At 35.8% G+C, this 22,912-nt stretch overlaps 2 protein-coding genes across 2 annotated transcripts in view; one reads left to right on the forward strand and one right to left on the reverse strand.

The window, feature by feature from the left end:
* Positions 1 to 1,735: 1,735 nt before the first annotated feature.
* On the reverse strand, positions 1,736 to 13,881 carry Ndl (serine protease ndl). Its single transcript, XM_071785978.1, has 25 exons — positions 13,736 to 13,881; positions 13,512 to 13,634; positions 13,098 to 13,277; positions 11,787 to 12,959; positions 10,660 to 11,307; positions 10,228 to 10,437; positions 8,875 to 9,038; positions 8,294 to 8,421; positions 7,683 to 8,162; positions 7,254 to 7,552; positions 6,865 to 7,009; positions 6,649 to 6,788; positions 6,311 to 6,565; positions 6,063 to 6,222; positions 5,552 to 5,721; positions 5,374 to 5,487; positions 5,113 to 5,299; positions 4,615 to 4,947; positions 4,245 to 4,433; positions 4,015 to 4,162; positions 3,746 to 3,911; positions 3,422 to 3,601; positions 2,765 to 3,002; positions 2,518 to 2,634; positions 1,736 to 2,399 (listed from the first exon to the last, which is right to left on the reverse strand). Coding segments are annotated over exons 1-25 (6,246 nt in total). The 5' UTR covers positions 13,737 to 13,881; the 3' UTR covers positions 1,736 to 2,101.
* Positions 13,882 to 19,906: 6,025 nt separating this feature from the next.
* The window catches only part of Cdase (neutral ceramidase), a 42,897-nt gene continuing 39,891 nt past the window's right edge, over positions 19,907 to 22,912 (forward strand). Inside the window, exon 1 of the mRNA XM_071785361.1 lies at positions 19,907 to 20,390. The gene's annotated coding sequence lies outside the window, so the exon portion shown is untranslated. The remainder of the gene's footprint in view (positions 20,391 to 22,912) is intronic.

Consider the following 22,912-nt stretch of genomic DNA (forward strand, 5'->3'; position numbering starts at 1 on the left):
TAAGGCACAGCATCCGGCGTGTAAAAAGTACGTGCCTCGCGTGCTTGGTTGCGTGAGTTAATAAGCGATGTGAATGACTTAAAGGTATTTAACCGCGTTAAATAATGTTTCGTGAGCGCGCTAGAAACTCAGTTTTTACCTGTGTTGGTTACATCAAAATACATAATTTTCCTTATATTTCTCGCGATCGGATAGTAAAGTCTTAGATCATCTGAAAATATACGGTACTATAAGAGTTTCAAGAAATAAATTTATTTTGATACGAAGTAAGTATATAACGTGAACATAAAACCCGTAAAAAATGTTTAGTCATTTTGTTTACCAACTAAGTTAAATTAATAAGATGATTAGATATGTTAATTAGAGCGTGAATCTGTTCGTGAATCATATCGGAAAGTATATGGAAAGTGCATATCGAAAGTACGCGTATCAGTACGATCGAATCGTCAGTAACGCGTAACTTTCTACAAATGATATCGAAAACATATTATTTTATTTTGAACCTGACAGAGAGAACGGATAAAGCAACAATTTATGACATGTTTATGAAATAAGAAATATTCGCGTTAATATAGATCATAAGTAGCACATACGAAAGAAAATACGTGCAAGTTTAATATATACCACGCCGGCGCCGCGATAGGATGCAGTAGATGGACGCACGATGAGAAAAAATAGCCATTATTTTCATATTCCCCTCGTTTTCGCTCGAAAGAACCAGGAAAGGAGTTTCCGCGTGTGGCTGTTGTTAGGGATTCTACACCGCAATGCCGTTCGACGTACAATCGGACGGTAAGCTTTTAAGGTAAAAAGCGGTATGTAAAGTATAGTAATTGAGAAGAATGCTACGGCAAATGCAAGCAGCAAAAAATTCAAATAATGTATTGATACCAATAACGAAAAAATCATAATTTTATATTTTACATATCTATTATATAAAATTTGCTGGAAATTCGTGCTACCATCAATTGTTTGACAAAAAATTTTATAATAATTAATTTACTTCTCTTTCTCTGTAATATATTTTTTATTTACTCATTGTCAGATAAAACATGTATATTATTTTTTTTTTAACGTATAAAATATTTTCTTGTACACTATATTCAATATAAATGCAAGAGTCACTTATGAAACTAGTGGTATTCAAGGGAGCTAAATCGATAACGTTAATTAACCTTTAGCTCGCTCCAGGTGGTCTTCATCGAACGAAGTCAATATGCAAAACTGCCGGAACGATGGAAAACAGACGGACGAGGAATCGCTTCGGAGAAGAAGAAGGGGCAGATGGAATGTATAGCGAATGGGGTCGCTGCCGTTGAAGGCAAACGACTGCGCCCCTGGCTCCTCCTGGCAAGTTGCCTTCGAATGCCACAAAACCACGGAAAACGGTATCCATTCACATTCCCGGAGTGACTAATTCGCACTGTCTCCTACGTGACGCACGTGCACGTGCTCGAAGCGATCACGTATCGCGGTATCGGGAAATTCTATTCAACGCTATCATATTTCTTGAATGTAGAAATTTCATTACGTGATTATCTGATTCCATTGTCTGTCAAACAGCGAATTCTAAGAATGTATATTTCATTTAATACAGTTTGCTCATTAATATATTTAATATATTATGTAAAATATATTTGCAGGGAGTGTTAAATTTTGCAAACAATTTTATGTTATATTAGTAGATAACAATTAAAACGATGAAACTACAAATACAAATTATAGCGAATATCTCTCTCTCTTAATGCAGATTTATTTGACGTTTTATCAAAAGGTACAAACAAAGAATAATGAACTTATTTATTCGATTAGAAAAGAATTATTTCTAACGTAATTGATTTGCTTTGCTCGTATATTGTAGCTTTTATGCACTAAATATAAAATGTAATTGTAGGACGTATATTGTAGCTTTTATGCACTACAACTAAATAAATTAATCTCTTAAAACAATTATATAAAACTTAATGATACTTCGTGTGTCTTTCACATTAACTTTCAAGATAAAAAAGATCTTTTACATTCGATTGTCATACCGTGAATAAGATGTAGAGATGAAATTATTATAACGTGATTGCTTAAAATTTGTAAACAATACATTTCACTAATTGCACTTGACAAAAAGACGGTAGCAGGGTCTCTCCGGTTGAACCAAATTTATGAGCGGTTTATCGTCACGCATGGTTATCCACGTGTTCGAATTTAATCGTATCATGTAGAAATCATCGCGAGATGGAACAATAATAGGTTCGAGAGTTTGATACTCGTAATTGATCGTTCCGTTTGTGTAGCCGCTCTTTCGGCACACGTTTACTGCCTCCTCTTGTGACATTACTACTGACGGATAACACAGAGTGTGCCATACTCCGTAGGATCGTTGCACCACCTCGCCTGCAGCAAATCTGTGAAGCAATTAAAAAAAAAACGTGTTAACTTTATTTAGTCAACATTTAACAATTGTGATGTATTATCCGTGACATACAACAATTATGGCGCAGCTCATTTCAATTAAATTCTCACCTGTTATCTGCAGTTTTTTGCACCTTTTTGCATTCCGTCTCGTCTTCTCCGTTCGGACAATCATTGTCGCCGTCGCACACGAAATCTCGCGAGATGCAGGTAACATTTTTGCTGTCTCTGCGCATAACGTTTATATATAATTATTGATTGTAATAATTTTTACAAGAATTATCATTTATTCAACAATACTTTTTAAAGTATTAGAGATATAAGAAATGTTTTATGTTGTTAGAATTATCAATCTTACGTGTTGCATTTGAAATTAGTTTCGGTGCAATGACACGCTTCCGGCGACTCGTCGGTTTTATCGAGACAATGTCGCACCCCGTCGCACAATCGTTCTGGCTTAGTCAGTTTTAAATATTCAGCGCAGCTGCATCTTACAGGTTCATCCGTTCCATCCGAGCAATCCACTTTACCGTCGCAAAATGCACTCTTCGAGACACACTCGTCGTTCTTGCACCGTAACTCCGACTTTGCGCATTCTACACAAAAAAATGCATATTAATACATTCGCAGCCGCTGACATAATTTTACATTTTATATTTATTTATAGAAAAGCAGATGACTTTATGATTCGTATTTATGATTACTGCAGCTATCTAACAATAAATTGATTTCAAATTTATCAAAATGAGCATTTGAACGGAATTAAAAATAATTCTGATCCAAAAATGAAACAAATTTGCACACGGCTCCCAGTTTTTAAAGTCGCACGCTAGAATCGCCGGCAGCGAGAAAATGAGCTCGCGCACAAGAACGAATAAATTTACAATTAGTTAAAAATTAATCTAATGGATCTGACTTTATAATTCTATTAAACTTTTAATTCAGATTTTAAGTTAATCTAATGTAAATTACAATTTTAAATTAATTCCATAAATTGTTCACTAAAATTACTTACTGCGGTTGGACTCGTCTTTTCTTCTCGTCTGTTGCACTTGTAGACACATTGCATTTTTCTCGTCCGCACCGTCTCGGCAATCCGCTACACCGTCGCATACTTGATTCCAAGGGACGCATCGTCCGATATTGCACCGAACACCATCACACGTGGCTTCAACTGTTGGTTGTGGCTCTTTCTCTGTAGTACCATAGTAAGAAAATTAAATCACACTAGATTGTTTCATTTTTTTGCATAAAAATACAACATTTGACGTAAAATTAATTACATTAAAAAATTAATAGTATAAAAATTGATGTCTTTACAGGTATGACCTAAATTTACCTAAAGCTTGCGTAAGATAGGCATGGATGTAATCGATGCTCGTCAAGTTTTGTGTGCTTTGGAAGCTGCACGGGCCATCGTTTTCGTGAAATACAGCCGCGGGATACCATCCTTTCTCGCTGCGACAAAATACCGTTCCGCTCCAATTCGAAGAAGTTCCATTGGTCTAAACGCGTACAAAAGATAAAGTCGAAATCCAATAGCGATGCATCTTTTACGTAATTAATAGAAATAATCATAGTTTGAGTTACTATAATGGAGCTACTCACCGGGCATTTAATACCTAAAGCTTCGACGAAACAACGATAGCACTTGTCGCAATTTTCAAGGATCGGTTGGAGAAAAATTGATTGCGTCAAATGTTCGTTGTCCGTACCGATTGCCACGCATAAATCGTCCTTCTCCGATGGATATATTCTGCGAAAATTCGATAAGTAGCCATGTAAAAGGAAGAAAATATATGTATATGTGATAACGGATGAATAATCAATATACACACTTCTTCTCTAGGAACAACGGCTGCACGTAACGGGTAAAGTTCACCGCAGTTTTCAAGTGAAGCAACGAGACGTCTGTTCTTTTCACGTCCCTGATCTCGTCAACGACCGAGATCTGTTGATGGGGCCCGTTTACGTAGAGGAACGAGCGACTTTGGCCGAGCAGAACTGTTGTATAATTCACTGATAATCTGCAATTTATTCTTCGTTACGCATCTCTTTATCGATATTTGATCGATAAAATTTGATGAAGAACGATCGTAAGGATAACTAAACGGTTCGTCAAATTTTACACAATCTGCGCTCTGCAAATGCACCGGATAGGCATTTTTGAGATAAGGAAGAATTTCGGAGAAAACGGGATTCACTTACCTGACAGCTTCCGTGCAACTCGAATCGGCCAGGAGCCAGTCTGATTCCAGGAGTAAGGCCGAGCAGTGATAACGGCCGTCGACGAAGATGGCCGCCAGCCACGGCCACAGGTAGGTATGGCTTCCGGTTTTCGGATCGACGGCCAGATGCGAGTCGGCGCTGCTGCTTAAAACCGGTCTGCAGCGAAACCGTAGCGCCGTACACGTCTCGCCTCCCTCACTCCCTGCCACCGGCGAAGGTTCGTAACCCGTCGTGCCGTTGGCCCACCTTCGCGAGAACCTCGTTTCCAGCACCGTTTTATTCACAACGATCTCACCCGACGACTGCAAACTCCTGCGTACAATTAACGCGCACGCAAACGCAATTAAATATTTTGCAGTTAATATTTTTTGAACAAAATACTATCGAGCAGCGATAAGTGTTGTATTTGGAAAATTGAGCGTGAATATAAATGTCAGACTTTTACCGAATCGTTGAACATTTAAGAGTCAAACTTACATAAATCCGAGATATTTGCACAAGTTTCCTCCAATTATCGACATTTTAGTGCTATTCTTCAGTATATCTGGCTGAGGACATTCTACATGCCACGTGTCGTAGTAGTATCTACTAAGCAAACCTTCTATGTTCAAAACCGGTCGATTATCGCTATCCATATTCACGTATTCCCCGTTAGTCAATGCAACTGAAAGAAGGAAATGGCAATTTTGATGCCGCTTAACGGTCTTTTAGACACGAGAACACGAATCGTATACTCACGACAATCAACTTCGTCCTCTCTTAGAGGGCAGTCAAAATTTCCATCACATTTCTTTACCATCGGGATGCATCCCTTGCTCCTGCTGCAATAAAACTCGTCATCCTTGCATATACCTGAAACGATCATTTTGTTAGATAAGCGAAACCAAATACGGTGAAATTACGTAAAATCGAATACCGCAATCTTTCTCGTCCGTTTCGTCGTCGCAATCTAGATGTCCGTCGCAAATCGCTGTGGGTTGGAAATTCAACAGGTAATCTCTGCAGGTACAGTCCTCTTCATCGGTGCCGTCCTCGCAATCCAAGTGCTTATCGCATTTTTTGTTGATCATTATAGTTTGAATCAGGCTGTAAATGAGACGAACATTGGCTCAAAAGTCTTAATTTATGTTATTAAATACTTTAAATTATACCCCAGAAAGAACGGCTAAAAGTATCTAAAAATTTAGCTAGATACAGATCTGAAAATAACTTTGTTGCACCATCAAAATAATTATGCAGAACACTCAAACTGATTGCTAAAACTGATTGCTGATGTCAAAACTTTTTATAGCATTATCATCATATTTCAGCGACCTACTATACTTATTTTGATGGTGCAACAAAATTATTTTCGAATCTGTAAATCCAGCTAAATTTTTAAATACTTCAGCAAAACCGTTCTTTCCCTGTAATATTTTGTAACTTACCTTTTGCAGGTAAACGTTAATCTAACGCTCGACATCGTTATTTTAGGCGTTGTGGTATAAGTATCCGTGATGTTTGAATTTTCATCACTGTAAGTCTGCGTTTCTGTCTGATAGAAGAAATAGGAAGAAGTAGAAATAGGAATTGTTTCCGTGCTCATTTCTGTAACATAAAATTCCGCGTCATTTCCAATTATTTTATTAAAAATCCGAGGCTTGTCACAATTATGAAAGAGCTTGGCATAATTTACTATTTTTTTCTGTGGCATCACTGGATGTTTCGTTTGCTTGCGGTTTCACAGATGTATTATTAGAATCCGATTCCCTGTATCTTTCATTAATTTGCAGAATTTCACATCCGATTTCATCCTCTCCGTCTAAACAATGTACAATCCTGTCGCAATGATTCTCTTTCGGCAAGCACTTTCCCATCATGCTCGATTGGCAGCTAAATCCCGGACACGAATCCAAGGGTTTATCTCCATAAGGAGATGTCTCTTGAGTATCTGCAAAATAATATGTTTTAAGTAATAAAAGCAAGCTTAAAAAGAAATGTATATAACATTTTTTAATTTTTTAAAAGACTTACCTAAAATTACAAATGTTTGCAGAATCCAATCTATGTAGTAACTCACTTTCATGTAAACACCGGGCTCATTCGGACGTCCGCATCCGTCACCATGGCTGATTAGGCCTGCCGCATACCACTGCGACGCTAAATTTGGATTTCTGTGCAAGGAGGCTTTTTGTAATAACAGTCGTAGAAGTCACAGATTCTCAGTGTTTTCTTCCTGTTAATTATTACCTGCACATCAAGGGACCACCGCTATCGCCCTGACAGGCATCGCGGCCGCCTTGAGGATATCCTGCGCAGATCGTGGCATTGTTCTGATCGGACAAATATTTACACGATGACAAAATCGGCACTTCCACTTCTCGCAAATGATCCGCTAAAACAAAATTTTAATTTTAAATAAAGAAGCAGGCCGTATCTTGTTTTAGAAATATTTCACTGAATAAAATATCTGGTTCGTTCATTTTCCACCAGAAAATACTGGTTGAATCTACCAGAATCTGGATTTTTTTTCAGTGTTATATTGCGCTCTTTAGAATATTTTGTATTATATGCGCGAAATTAATACATGTAGATTGTTCTTATTACTGCTCCGGTTACTAAAGAAAAGTCTAGCTTACGATCTGGCCCATCTTCTCTTATGGCTCCCCATCCAACAGCAACGCATACGGATTGTGGCGACGGACCTTCTCTCCATGCAAGACCCGCGGTATTCAATGCTGGTAAGCAGACCTGGCGGACCCATCGATTGAAAAGAAGAGGTTTGTCCAATACGATTATTGCAATGTCGTTCTGCATCTGTTCTTTTACAAAGCCGGGATGTATAATCACGTGTTTCGCCCTTCTCCACTGCGTCGTCAGTGAAAATGATAACCGTCTGAGTATACCAGCTTGTATTTCGTAATAATGTCCCTCATATCTGAAAATTATTAGCAAACACACATTTTAAATCGATAGAAAGAATATTTGCGTTCGAAAAATACGATAATTCGTCGTCGCTTGTAATATATATTGTCGTACAGCTGAGTTGTTTTTGAAAACGCCCTTACCCATACATGCAGTGACCTGCGGTGAGTATGTGAACTTCAGTGAGGATAACACCGCCGCAATGAAAATTACCATCCCTGTAAATGGCGACCAGGAAGGGCCAAGCTTTGGGCTGACTCGCTCGGCCGCCGACTACTCGCAATTGCGACCCGACAATAGTATCATTCTGATCTTGCATCTTTTCCTCGGACATCGATTGACTAGCGTTCAACAGCCCCAGTGTCTCCCGGTAGAGCTTATTAAATTCCGAGGCCGATTGTTCCTTCGCGTGTCTTCTGTAATTGTTCTTCGTCGTGTTGAAGACGGGGGAGAAGTTTTGACGCGGGAGGGCTTTGGTGCCACAAGGCAACGGCGGACACTTGACGAATACCGCTGTACCCTGACACGACATCATCTTTATATTATTATTATCGGTTACTATCACGTAAGGATCTTGAAAGGTGTTCTCAGGCACACGAACGGTTTGTATTTTCGGCATCGTTCTGCAAAGACATATCAAATTAATAACGGTTTGCGAAATTTCCTAACTCAGAGATTTAATAAATTTTATTATCAGCAAAAATTTTCAAGTGCACGACTTATATACGTGTATTATAAACGATCGATGACATACGTTAGTGGATGACCAATTTCCGACGCGCAAGCATCCACTGCCCAAGTGAGTGTTTTGGAGCAAACGGGATACCATTGTCCTCGTACGTTCTTATGCAGATACCCTTGAGTATAACCAACCGTAAATATCTACAAACAAAACAATACACATTAAAAGATAAATTGGAAAATGTTATATATAAATTATTAATACGAGAAATATAATACAACCGTTATAATATACAATTAAATTAGATTAAATTAAATCGCCATTTACGGTCCGAGCTTTGATCTTGATAGCCCAATTATTATACATTTTTTTTGTGTATTACACATATCTCTTCCAACATTAGTAAACTATATAGCGCGCCCACTAGATTTGTCAGACTTACAATACAGTTGCCGTTGGAGTAAAATCCCCTTCCTTCCCGTAATTAAATCGATTTACACAAAAAATATATGTATAATAATTGGGCTACCAAGATCCAAGATCCAAGATTGTAAATGACAATTTAATTGAATCTAATTATAAATTATGATAAATATTATTATAAATACTATGAATTTCAATAATAAGTAAATGTATAAATATTCTGCTCTTACATCGTTTGGACCCACGTGTGTTTCTAGAAGTATATTGCAGTCAAGTTCGTCTTTTCCATTAGAGCATTGCTGTACCCCGTCGCAACGTTGCAAAAGTGGTACGCAATTGTCTCTGTTATAACGTCTGTCCCAGTCGTCGCAATTGAAAGAGTCTGATGAGCATCCTAGAAATTAAGCATTTATCACATAAATTTGTTGAGAATAGATTTTGAAAGTGTCTGCTGCAAATTTTGTCGATAGAATGTCAGCAGAAATATAATGCAATATAAATCTGTTAACAGAATATAATAGCAGATTGGCTACAGAAACTGAGCAAAATCTGTCGTTTCGTAACCATGATGTATCCCATTTAAATGGAATTATTTATTATCCATTTAATAGAAATATTTATTTAAATGGAATAGTTTACATCAGAATGACAGATTCTGTTTGGTTTCTGACAATTTGCTGTCAGATTACATCGGCAGATTTTACCAGCAAAAAATAACGAGTTTAATGTGGACACAGATAATAAATTTTTTGTAAAAAAAGACACACGTAAACGTACAAAAAGATTTAAAAGAAATGTACGCTATTAAATTTTCCTGGTAATTAAACTGCCAATCTGTTATCATTCTACAGGTAGTTTGATTACCGGGAAAATTTAATAGCATACATTTCTTTTAAATCTTTTTGTACGTTTACGTGTAAGTCTTTTTTTTTAGAACAAATTTGTCATGATAAGTTTATATTTCGTAAAAACCGCTTGCGATGAAGAAAAGTTTCGTGGATAAAGTAGCTTTCGTAAATTTGACCAGTATTTAGCGTCATCTGGTGGACAATCATAATAATATTTAAAAATAATATTATATTTATAACTATAATTTTTTAACAATGCAGTTACGGCTAAACACAATTCTCTTTATTAATTCTTTATTGGAGTTCTTGTTTCATTCAAGATAAGGGAAGAAATGCTCAGCTGGTTACCTAGATTTCTACTATGTCACGTATATTCCACTCATAAAAAAGCCGTGTAAAAGGTTTTATGAGCATCTGTCATCACATATTTTGGCAATTTTGTATATCAAGAGGTTAATGGTGTAATGTAATATAGTATAATATTAGAGCTAAATTAAAAAAAAAAAACGCGTAGCACGCGTCAGTGTAATGTTTAATCTTTTTTTTTAAAGTTACGTAATGCTAAAAATTAACAATATTACTAATTCAGTAAATTTTTTAAACAAATTATATAAAAATGTAAATGTGCACATAAAAAATATTGAATGCAAACAACATCCGAACAGAATTGAGTTGCCTTTTATTTTATTTAAATTGTGTATATAAAAAAAGTTTAACGAAACATATGTTTTTTACCAAAACAACCGAGTTCATCCTCTCCATGTGGACAATCGAAATAACCATCGCAAAGCCGATCACGCGATATTCGATCTCTGCAGGAGCACTTTGTCTCGTCGCTGGCATCGGTGCAATCGACATGGCCGTCGCACCATTTCACCTTTGGGACGCAGTTCAGATTATCGCATTGATGATAATTTATAGGACATCTGTTGAACGTGGAAGACTCTAAAACAATTATCACGCCGTTAAAGATGACATTCTAATTTACTTTCTCAGAAATTTTGTCTCAATTTAAACTTTATACGTTCTTTAAAGTATGATAAAAAGAAGAACATGATAGATAAGATAATTAAGATAGATAAGATTAGAATATGTTAAAAAGAGAAATGATAGATAAGATAATTGGAAAGAATCTTTCGCGCAGAAAATCTGCGAAACTTGGCTTACGTGGGTTATTTCGTGTGATAACACCGTACTTCTGAGGTAATTTTTCTGATTCTCTTGGAAGATCTTTCGCTTCGTCGACAGAACGGTTAGATTGCGACGTGCCAGGGATCGGCGGGAAGCGAATGGTTGGCAATGATATGTAACCGCAAAAATACGGCATGTTTGCAATTGGCTGCTGGGACATCGCGGTTGGTTGCTGATTCAGCGAGAAGGCCGGTGCGTGGTTCGACATGGCACTCATAGCAGGTCCCGTGGGACCGACGTCTTGCCCCGGTTGAGCCAGATTACCGACGTAGTTCAATCTTGGCATAAACTGCACCGTGTTCGCCTGCACCTGCATATAATTTGGCGACGAGGAGCCTTGATTAGGTGGATTTAGGAACGGGAAGCCGCGACTTTGCGCGGAGGAGATGGGACCTGGGTAAAACGCTGATACTGGAGATAATGGCGTGTTGGAGGATTGTCCGGGATACTGGCCAAAGAAGCAAACCGGATGCGGCATTGTCCACATCGTTGGTGTCGGTTGCAGCTGCTGAAAGGATTTCGTGCTCTCCGTAGTTACCGGAATCGATTTGCCGTTGTCCTTTTGAAATTGATCAGCCGACATGAACTGTTCGTAATCGCGCTGATTTTCCATCGACTTCGATCCTGCAAAGCATGTATTCCTTTCTTAAGAATTTCATTATTATTTCGTGAAAATGGTAGAGTGGTAGAAGTCTAGCAGTCTGGAAAAAACTTAGTACTTTGATCGTTTTTGATTTACGAATTAGATTAGAACTTTCTTCGTAGGTATTTAATTTCAAGTCATATTAAGCGAGTTTTACGTTATGTAGGATGAATATCCCAATACTTCCAGCTTACGCAATCTTAGGGATGCAAGTCACAATAAAATTGAATTTCTGTGCGTTCGCTCATTACAAATATTTTTTGATAAACTTTAAAAAGAAAATATCAAAATAAGTGGCGGAGCAAAGAAGAATCGGCGAAAAAAAAACACAAGGGAGGAGCCCACACAGCTTAAAGAAGCACATCCGTAGCGTAAATATTGGTACAAGAAGCGAGCTCTCCCCGTCACGATTTAATTATTTCGCGACTTCCTCTTCTTCGTATTCTTCCCGACCACGTACCGTTCGTCAGTGTAGCTGATCGATTTTCCGGGTGTCCCTCGAACGAAGGACGCACCGAAGAATGCATCGTGCCACCGCCGTCGATTCCGATCACGTCGTTTCCCGTCGGCACACTCGTCACGTTTTCAGTAATCTGCGTCGTAAGATCGATGGCGGTATTCTCGTATGTCGGTATTCTCGTTTCGGTCGTTCCTATCGAATCAGTCGCGATTGTGGTTTTCCTAGATTGTTCATCTCCCGTAATAGCGTTGTATTGCGTCCTCATGCTACTCGACTCCGTCGTAAACCACGACTTCGCGTTCGTGACATCTTTGCTCTCGGTTACCACACGGTGTGGTTCGTCGATTTTCGGCGCGGCAGAAACGCTTCCGTCGTTTTGATTTTTTGTCACGCGCGAATCGTTTGCCGCTGGATTACTATCCGACTGTTTGTCGTTAATGCCCGAATCGTTAATGTCAATGTCGCTCACGTCTATTCGTCGGCTTCCATTGTAATCTGTCTGATGTATTGACATAGTAGTGATTTCCGGCGTACTGGTACTCGTCGATGATTGATTCATGACGTTTTGTGATGAATTGTTCGTAACTGAGTTTGTCTCTACTGGCGGCTGGATTTCTGCCGCTTCCGTCTGATTAATTTCCGTCCGTTTCGTGCCGTTTTCAGCCTGTCCGTTATCCAGCAGCTTGATAACGGCCGGGCCAAAATCGCTCGAGTGATTTTGCTCGGCGTAATCATGCGGGAAATATTGATCTTTCGATTGTGGCGCGTGATCCACGTCGTTTTCATCCGCGTTGTTTAACAACTCCTTGCAATCGAGACATTTCCGGATATCTGTGGGTAATGATTTTTCCGGAAACTTAATGCTGAGAGCCTCAAGATAGCTTTGCACCGTTTTCAACAGCATCTCGCATTGTTTCGCCTTCAGATCGCAATCTCTTCTTCTGCGAGATACTACCTCCCGCTTGGAACGCGTGTCGGCGTCTCCCCCATTTATCGTTGGAAATGCGTCGCGTTCTGCAACTTGCGTTATCTGGCTGGTAAGCTCCGTTTGATCGTTGAAAGATGGGTCTCCATCGATCACTTTTCCCGCCCGGGATTTCAACAATGATCTTCTGCCGAGAGGGAAGCCTAGCCTGATCACTCGCTCCAAGCGTGTTTCCGGTTGAATGCGAACTGAAAGAATCATGGTGGAAGAGATGATTTTTCGAGGACATCGGCTGGAAATTGGCGATCGCGAGAGCGATCAAGAGCAAATTTCTCAGGAAAAATAATACGCGTAATATTTACTCTACGTACGTAATATTTACTAACCTGAAGCTTCACGAGCGTCATGTCCGGACAGTATGGAAAACGTAAGATTAATAATTGTCAAAAAAAGTGTAATCAATAAGATTAAAATTGCTCCAGTCAGAAGAATACGTTTGTGGCTTGCGTAAAATTTCGAGTGGTTGTCCCCGCCCGACTTCGTCTTGCATTTGTTGGATGTTATACCTAAAATCGTGACCAATATTCATTTTAAAATTTTATAGATAGATAATAAAACAATATTTGCAGTATAGCATTACTGAGCTTATTAATGCAAAATGAATACTGTAATACAATATATTCTCTCCATGATTTTTTAATTCATTATTAATATATTCTTCACAATTTTCAATGAGAAACTGATGACATATAACTGAATCTATATTTTTCAAATATTAATTTTCAAGTAATAAGACTTACCTGTATTTCGAATCCTCGAATCCGTCAACACAACGCAACATGGTGAATCGATTGGAACATCAACCATTTGCGAAGGCGAACCTTTATCGACGTGCAGTTTATTCGATTTATCCAAAAGACGCACTAGTCATTAAAAAAATTAAACAAAACAGAATTAATCCAAAGATCAGACTTAATTAAATTGCACTAAACCTCGAATGACGCGATGACATTAAAAGACTTACTTTTGATCAATCTCTAAGTTGTTTGTTGCGATCGTCTCATACAAAATTCCTGGCTTTATTCTGATCTTCACGCGGGATTAGATCGACAACGACTAACCCAGGATTTGATGGGCAGAATGGTTCTTCGCAACGGCGCGTCAGCGAAAATATGCTGACAGCTTATGTCGTCTCCTGTTACGTTCGTGCGAATGAACCCTTTTACACGCGTTTCAACAAGTGTTGTCGCAACGCTTGCAAAAATCTGTGAATGGAATTCTTGGCTTCCACCGCAAAATTGGACTCAAATATTCTTTTATGCTGACTTCATCAGCAAGTATAAAACACGAGAATTGATTGACCTGTTATTGTATGTACATACAAACTTAAGAACTCAAGTTCCTGCGTTTCGTGTATCTCTCGTACGTTCAAGAGAAACTTGAATACAACGTTTGCGATTAATGACTCTCATCTTCGAGTGGGGAATTTTTCCTTGAGAACTCTGAACCTGAATGAGAATTAAACTATTACTCTTTAATGTGGAAAGTTTTATAGCTTACACAGTTATTTCTGTCTACCAGAAAAATAGAATAAAATGCCGGATAATATCTTTTCTTGAGCGAAAAAATCAAGAGACACGCGGTAGCGCGGTCTCGCGCCAAGTATATACCCGAAGCGAGACCGCACCGTGATTCTTTTACGCGACGCGACGAGTTGCGAGTATCCGAGATTTTGAGATCTCGATAATGACTGAACGGATCGAGTTCTGAGTAGACTCAATCGATAGCTTGAGATTGAATTATGTAATAAAAGTATTTTTATTCTTTCGCTATTAATTCGAACAGAGCACCCGGTAAAGATTAACTTGAACAAGATATTTTCTAAATCTCATAGAGTGGTTTTGCCACTAATATATTAGAGTGATTGCGCTGGTCACTTCAAAACAGAGAGTTGTCACTCTAATTTGAATAAATGCGGGCACTCATAAGGTAGAAGTGAATTTTTCAAATTTTAGAGCGGCTATACTCTACAGAAGTGATGCGATCTCACTCTGAAGCTACAGTGAATCACGATTCACTAAAGATCGACTGATAAATGACTCTAACAGAGTAAAAGTTTCCTCAAAATTGTAGAGTGACATAGTTTACTCTTATAGATACTGATCTTCATTTAAATGGAGTGCGATTTCACTCCAATTTATATTGCAATTTTACTCTTTCTTCATCAATTTTCACTTTTCGTTACACTTGCATTTCACTCGTTTTGAGTGATATTGATATTTCACTCTTCGACTTTTAGAGAGTAAAAAATCTTCTTTGAAAAAGGAGTTGATATATTTTTACCTTTCAATAGTAAATGAATAGAAATTGTATATGAACATGCTTTTATAGTATAAGTAAGAATGCATTTATAAAAGTAGAATAATAAATATACAAAAGAAATAAAATTATCAAAATAGTAAAATGTATTTTGTTTTTTTACTAAGAAATATATATTTCTTTCTCTATTATTCCATTTTTATTTATTTTGATACTTTTATATTTATATTTATTGTTCTAATTTTAGAAATAGGTATTATTTCCAAGGAGATAAGATATCACTTTATGAAAAGAACAGATCATAAGAAATTAAATTTTTTATCAATGCACATACGTGATAAGAACTATTTCAATTATCTTCATCACAAGACATATAAAAAATCGAAATGTCATGAGAAAAACGCAAACATTAAGGCTGCAACTACAAAACAATCACATTCTCTGAAGTATTGATTAGATAAGTTTATATATATGCAGCTCATAATATTGCACTACAAATTAGCTGCGAATCGATTGCTGCAAAGTGGCAATAACATGTTATTAAAACAGTTCTCGTATTTAGAAGTCTTCGCAATTCCGCAATACATTTTCACTTCTTATTTAACAACTTTCATTTGTAAACAAATTGCTAGGATTGCATAATTTTATGTAAATTGCTAGCGATAACGGCTAATATATTAGCATTAAAAACCAACTAGTATTTTTAAACACGGAAGAAAAGGAAAGATGGATGCAATAATTGGCTGAAAGTTTTGAGATGATGCATGTGTAAAATAAGGAAACCGGTGGGAATAATCCCGGTTGTGAATCATAACGGTTCATTCGGAAATAAGAATAGTGTTTTCGGTGTAATGCGATATTTCGCATCATCGGGTTGCGATTATTGCGTGTAACGTATTGGCATACAATGTGCAAAGCTATCATTTATTCAAAACATTGGAAAGTCAGAGCGATGCTTTTTTCCTGCGGCAAAAAAGAAACGCGATACTTCCTGAAATCTGCGTAAGGGAAAAGACTGAACGTAATTTTTTTTAATATTAAATCGTCACAATTATATCGTTTCTTACTCTCATATTAATTAAAACCAGTTTCTAGATCCAGTATTTAAATCTCTATGTATATATCATTTTTAACAAGTCATATCGCATATGAAATACCTTATACTTATCTCGAGAGAGCAGTTTTCAGTTTTCTACCGCTTTTATGAAGTAAACATCTTTTGAACTCTTTCCGTCTCTGAACTTCTACATTTAAACGAGGATTATAAGAAAGCTTTTTACTTTCCTGCAATTTACTGGGATTATTGAATTTCTTTAGTGTATCCTGCTCTTTAAGGATTTATTTAAAATTTTTTGACACAAAATTAAATTGCAAGCAAATAACAAATTCTCCATTAGTTCTCATGACAAGTTTCAAAATAATATGACATATTTCCGATATCAAATTCCGATCAATTAAGACTATTTTATTTTTGTATTACGACTGTTCAATCATTTTAGCAAGAGACAGTCGATGATTCGATTAGTATTACTCTTTCGCGCACTGTCGATACATCAGACCAGCATTTTGTTACGCTGAAATTGTTTGAGCTATATTGTAGAGACGATAATTGCACAATCCGCTTCGTTTTACTTTCTCCTTTACGGCGAGTACCCGAGTCGCCGCAGATCGATGAAAGTGACAGTCCGTGCTCCGACGTTACGCCTAGAGTACACGATTGTTCCGACGTATCGATTTTATTTATTTGGTGCTGCTCTCGCGATTGATTTGATCACATAATAATTGAACGAAAAGAGGATAAATTCTTAATAAGCAATTATCGTTGACTTATTTGTGCCGCGATATTCGTGCATGCTACGAAAAATTGATTTGTGCGGAAATTGAAAAGTTTTAAAAGTTACATCAATGCCTCGCTCGTACAGTTTAATTGTCAATTACAATCACATCATCGAAAAGACATTAGTACACAATTAATCAAAGCAAATTAATTAAAGCTGTAATTAAATGGGAAAACGTTGACGCAACGTTTCTAAATTGACAAGTGCGCTGAGAGTTCACATTTCTCTGATACTATTAAAATAAATAGTTTTTATTACATGTTTTATTAATTAATAGATATAATTTATTTATGTATGTGCAACAAAGTTTTGTAATTGTAAATATGTAAGAAATTATTGATTTTTTTTCCTTTCAAGCATTGAGATTGTATGCATATACGATGACATCTGAATATTTTGTACGTATATGCGTCATCTTATAAATCTGTTATAATATACCGCGATAAAGGTTTTGCAAGAAGCTCATTTTTCAAACAAGATCTTAAAAAGAACAGGATGCTAGTCTTCCGCAAGCCAGACGACGGGAGAGAAATTTTTTTGAGATGACTACCATCTATCACGCTAAATCCAGACTCCATAAGAAAACGTTTTTAATGTCATTTGTAAGTATTTATTTATGAGTTTATACACAGTTAACGATTCGAATTGAATAATATATTTTTCTTCATGATTATGTAAATGTAAATATAAATTTTTTAAAGATTGAACTCCACGTTATTCTCTAATAATCGCGTCGCATTCAATATGCATGATTCTTTATGCAAAAGCACGAAAAGTTTACGTGTTTACCGTTACACTCGATTGATTAATTTAAATTTACGTTTGCGGCTCGGATACTTTATATCGAAGATTGCTGTTACCCGTGAGTATTTTTGAGAAATCATGGGAAAGATAGCTGGAAAAATAATGCTACGAACTGGTATGCACGCTCGTATCGGAGTCAAGGGAAACCGGAGCGTTCAGTGTACTCCGCTCTTTTTACACTCTGTGCACAACCATTTGCATTCGTACCATCGACTATTTAAAAGTTGCCCTCTTGTCGACGATATTTTCTCCTTATTCTCTCACACTTGACTGTTCACCGAGAGAGATGTTTAAATACACTTCGCGAGAGCTTATATAAAGCCAAACATTTGAATGCATTTTTGCCTCTGAGAAAATATAGTCTGCCACGAACAGTAAGTTTGTGTCGCTTGAAATATCGTCGTTCTAAATCCCAGAATTTTTTCAGAAATTTACGTATATTATTTTTTGCAATTTATATATAGTGTGGTTACATAATAATTTGTACACACGCCTGTGCGAGTGAAAATTATGATATTATGGAGATAATAAAAGCGTTTTATTATTTAAGCATTATTTCATAAGCGTTTTGTATTTTATTATTTATTTATCTCTTTTCAAATATTACTGGAATATAACAAGCGCGTGCTACGCGTGTGCCATATAATTTTTGATATTATGTGTACTTTTGCCAAGAACAAATATACATATTCAGAAATATGAGTTTACACGTACTTATTTTTTAATGCATGTATAATAATTAAATTTTTATTATTAAACATTTTATTATAATAATTTTATTATAAAATTAATCTACAGAACATTGAATATCAATTTTCTTTAAAAAAGTACTGAAAAATGTTTATAGAGGAATGATTAATCATTTTTATTGTATTATGTCCCTGAAAAAATGAACAATTGTAAACAATTGAAACAATTGTAAACTATTTTATGTAGCTATACTATGTAGTTTTCTTCATCATAAAAATATTAATATAAATATATATATCTAGCTTTTATCAGCACTGTAGGTAGCAAATCACATGCTCAAACAGGTCTCACGCGCGCGGCAACAAGTCAAGCTAAGCGTGTCTTGATATGAGCCAACATACCCCATTCCTACATACGTTTTATTTCAGTCATTTTATATTACAATAAATTACTGTTGTTAGTTAAAATAACATGTCGTATAGTAATAGAAACGTTTATTTTAACTAATGATACGTCACTTTGATTTACTTCTCAAGCTGAAGAACATTAATATGATATTTTGAAACGCTCGAAAATTTACTTGCCATCTCTTGAATCAGAGTTTTCTCTTTTTCTATTGTAATAGTTGTCTGATTAAAATAGAACTTTGGGAAAAGTACCTATGTTATATACGAGATATTTTGTGATAACTTTTCCATTGTTTTTTCGCTATAAATACATAAACGGAACGCATTGCCAACTTGCCTCTTGTGCCAACGAGCCCCGGTCTCCCCTATTACTTAACACAATCTAGAGGATTTTAGAACACAAAGATCCTTTTATGTTAATTACTTATATATTAATTCAGATATCTATTTACATTTTACGTACCTACTTAAAAATAAATTAAGTGATTGATAGATTAGGAAATACTGAGAAAGATAAGATCAATATGTGTTAATCCCAGATATTAATGTGACATGTGATCAATCAGTAATACGGAAGACTTAATTTAAAGCTCTTAAATTAACTCGATTATCCCATCGTTACATCTCGGGAACTTTTATAATTCAGCTTATAATTGAATCTAACTTCAATCGCTCTACATCGCTTTATCAGAACTCATTCGTACTCGAATAATAACCTGGAATGACATATGTGGGAATAATCTGTTGTCCTTATACGTGACACGAAAGCTGGTTTTTTTCTCTCAAAGCGAAATTCTACTGGGTTGATTGGCTGAGTTTATGAATTTAAATCGACATTATTCTGTCAACATTCTGACTGTGACGTGGTGATTCTCTGGCAATTGTTCAACTATTGACCTATGCATGTATACATTGTGTCAAGGCGAGAAGAAGAGAGAAAACGAAAGGTGCAAAGGTGCGGAGCCGATTGTGAGAAAGAAACTAGATGCATGCGCGTGTGTGTGTGTGTGTGTGCGTGTGCGTATGTGTATGTGTGCCTGCGGTGTGAGAATAGCCGTGGAATCGTTTCCGTTTCCCCTTCTTCTCATCGCCGACCATGTGAGTCCCAACGTTGGGTTTGGTTTGGTATCCGAACAGAGTCTCTCCGTGGTGACGGGCCGGTAGCCTGTTTGCATCGCAGTCCCAGCTCCCAGCTGGCGCCGCATGTTCCTTTTTCTTGCCTCCGGAGATCCAGCAGGATCGACGATCTCTGTAATCGCGATCGAGTGAATCGTTCATCTTGCAAAAAAAATACTTGTCAATGTTTCAACTAATTGGAGTGAGTGTGCCTCTTCTATATCGGTCGCGATAACTCGAATTATCGCTGGTTATTACGCTAGTTAGACGAGTTCCACGTAAACTTGTCACGCACCGGCTGGCTGTGAGTACTGTGACATATTTCTCTTTGTTCCCTGGTACTGCTGCTGGTGGACTGTATGACCGGAAATAGTGACGCTCCGCTTACAAGAAATTGAGAGTGTGCCAATTTCGTGACAACCGGTTTGTTTATTATTATTACAAAGACGCAGGCGGCATTATTGGAGCACTTACGTGTGGTTAAAATTGGAGTAAATGTGAGTTACAGGGGTTACAGGTGTGTGACTTTAAATTTGTTCTTTGTTATTAATAGAGGATATTATATGGCTATAATATTGTCAAGGTCATTTTTTGTTATATTATTTTCACCAATTTTTTCCTATTTATTTCACGCTTTAAGTGAAAAATATTTTCTTCGAAATAATGCCTTATTCTGCTACTTTTGTGTTTTAATCCTATATTTATATTATACGATATTTAATGCGACAATCCATTACAAATACAAAAATTTCCATTATATATTTATCTTCAAATTATATTCAGAAACATTATGCATGTGTTCGCTCAACGTGACAAGATTATCGCATAAAGTGTTGCAAATTTAAGCTTTAATGTTTATCTTTGTAATAAAATTGAATGTTGTCACACTTTAAAGTTAAAGGGTGTTTCACTCACCTAATTTTATTGCGCAATTAATATTGCCGCTGGTGTAAAATGATAATTATTGCTTTTGAAATAAATATACAGCGGATCTCCGTATAACACGGAAGATGCGTTTCGTATTATATGAATTTGTATGATATGAGTCACACAGAGTATATATGTATATGTGGAATATATATATAGAAACACATATTTAGAAAAGATATAAGGGTTTATTATAAGAAAATGTTAAATAAATATTGAAGACATAACAGTAAAATATTTTTTATTTTATTTTAAAGCAAACAAATATTAAAAATTTTTCGTCTTGTTATAGGAATCCGTGTTATATGAACCCGTGTTATATAGGAGTTTACTGTATTTTATTTTAAAGCAAGGAACATGAAAATTTAATTAAGTTACTTATGAAAAATATGAAAAATGATTTCTACATCGGGGTACAAGAAATATAGATTAACGTTATAAATAACGTCGAAAGATTTCGCGAAAAAAGTGAAAGTGTTCTTCATTTTGGCATCGACATAACTGGCATAATCGTCCGTCCCGGCGAAATTTAACAGCATCCGGCATTTATATTTCGTCCGATCTTCTCTCGCGTGTAACTCATCAGTTTAAGAGACAGTGATTCTCATTATAGAGTATTAGTTACGCGATACTTGGCATATTGGCTAAAAGTTGATTTTATATAAAAATTTATATAATAATTTGCAATTTAATCGGCAACGCAAGCATATAATTCTTGTAATTCCTACGTGAAGTGATACAGTAGGTCATAGCCTCGGAGATCAATGTTCTCTGAAGAAGAAATCACGTTTGTAATATATCTGGACCATTATCGGAAAGCTCTTCTTTTAATTACGATGCTTCCAATTACCAATAACTTAAATTGACGGTAATTAAAGCGAGCGCAAGATAAAAATACGGTCTGGCGAGAATATTTTAAAGATAATGTAGGAATAATGGGCAATGGAAAAACATTTTATTGGATTCTTTGAATGCAGGTTGCATGTATGCAAGGGACAGCTATGAGGAAATAGTCTTAAAATCGTATTAGAAGATAAATTGAATGTAGAATACTGAATTGTTCGAGTAATACATACATATATAACGTATACGTGACTAGAATAAGCTTCTTAGGATTAAATTGAATAGCTGGAACATATAGAACAGAAAATCGATAAGAGTAATGAGGAAATTAAAAGCATAAATCTACACCATTAATTATGTTAAGTTACAGTGTTTTATCTTAAGCGCTAGTTAAAGTTTACGGTGAATTTTATATGTCTCGCGAACAATGTTAGTTGCACTTTAAATTTGTGAAATGCAAATTGTGAGAGCAATCTGCATACGAATGTATGATGGAGATTCATTAGTTTGAGATTTTATTGACCACTCACTCCATGAAGATGATGTCACAGGAAATATTTGAAATATTATTGCTGCATTTGTTTCACTTCGGTTTGGCGTATTTTTATTTTAGTAGAAAAATATACTGGTTGAAAGAAAAACTGAATGATTTATCGTTATACATATGCATAAAAGATTCATTTTTTATTACTTATATAATAATCAATTTTTGCGTCTTCAGTTTTTAAATATTTTATTTTAAAATGCAACTTAAATACTAAAGACACATGCTACGCATGCAACATTTGTTTCTTAACTCCATGTATCTTTCAAGTCTTTCCATAATTTAAATTTTTTATTTAAAATTTTGTAATTTTAAAATTTTAAATTAATTTTTTTTCAATTTATATATATTTTTTAATTTGTATATATTTTTAAATTTTATATTAAAAAATTTTTAACTGTAAAAGTTAGTGCTTTAAAATTATAAAATTTAAATTATTTTACTTTTTAATTTTTAAAAAGTTTTGCAATAAAAAATTTTATTTTTATATTGTAAATTAAATTATAAAATTTAATTATAACTTAAAAATTTATATCTTAGATAATCTTAAACTTTTACTTTAAAGTATTTTACATTAAAAAATGCGAAATTCCATTAATTTTATATTATCTGCATGAAAATTCTTGATGTAAAACTTTTTTCACATGCAACGACTTAACATTTCTCGACTGCACATAAGGAACAAGAATATATTACAAAGGAAAATTGTTCTT

The sequence above is a fragment of the Temnothorax longispinosus genome, chromosome 8 (assembly GCF_030848805.1).
Source record: "Temnothorax longispinosus isolate EJ_2023e chromosome 8, Tlon_JGU_v1, whole genome shotgun sequence".
NCBI lineage: Eukaryota > Metazoa > Arthropoda > Insecta > Hymenoptera > Formicidae > Temnothorax > Temnothorax longispinosus.

What these genes read in the sequence shown, in the direction of transcription:
- Ndl (XM_071785978.1), bottom strand. An exon ending in AACGGACGAGAAAGATTGCG is followed by an intron (nt 5,488 to 5,551) that starts GTATTCGATTTT and finishes TGATCGTTTCAG; the next exon opens with GTATATGCAAGGATGACGAG. An exon ending in CTATCTTACGCAAGCTTTAG is followed by an intron (nt 3,602 to 3,745) that starts GTAAATTTAGGT and finishes ATGGTACTACAG; the next exon opens with AGAAAGAGCCACAACCAACA.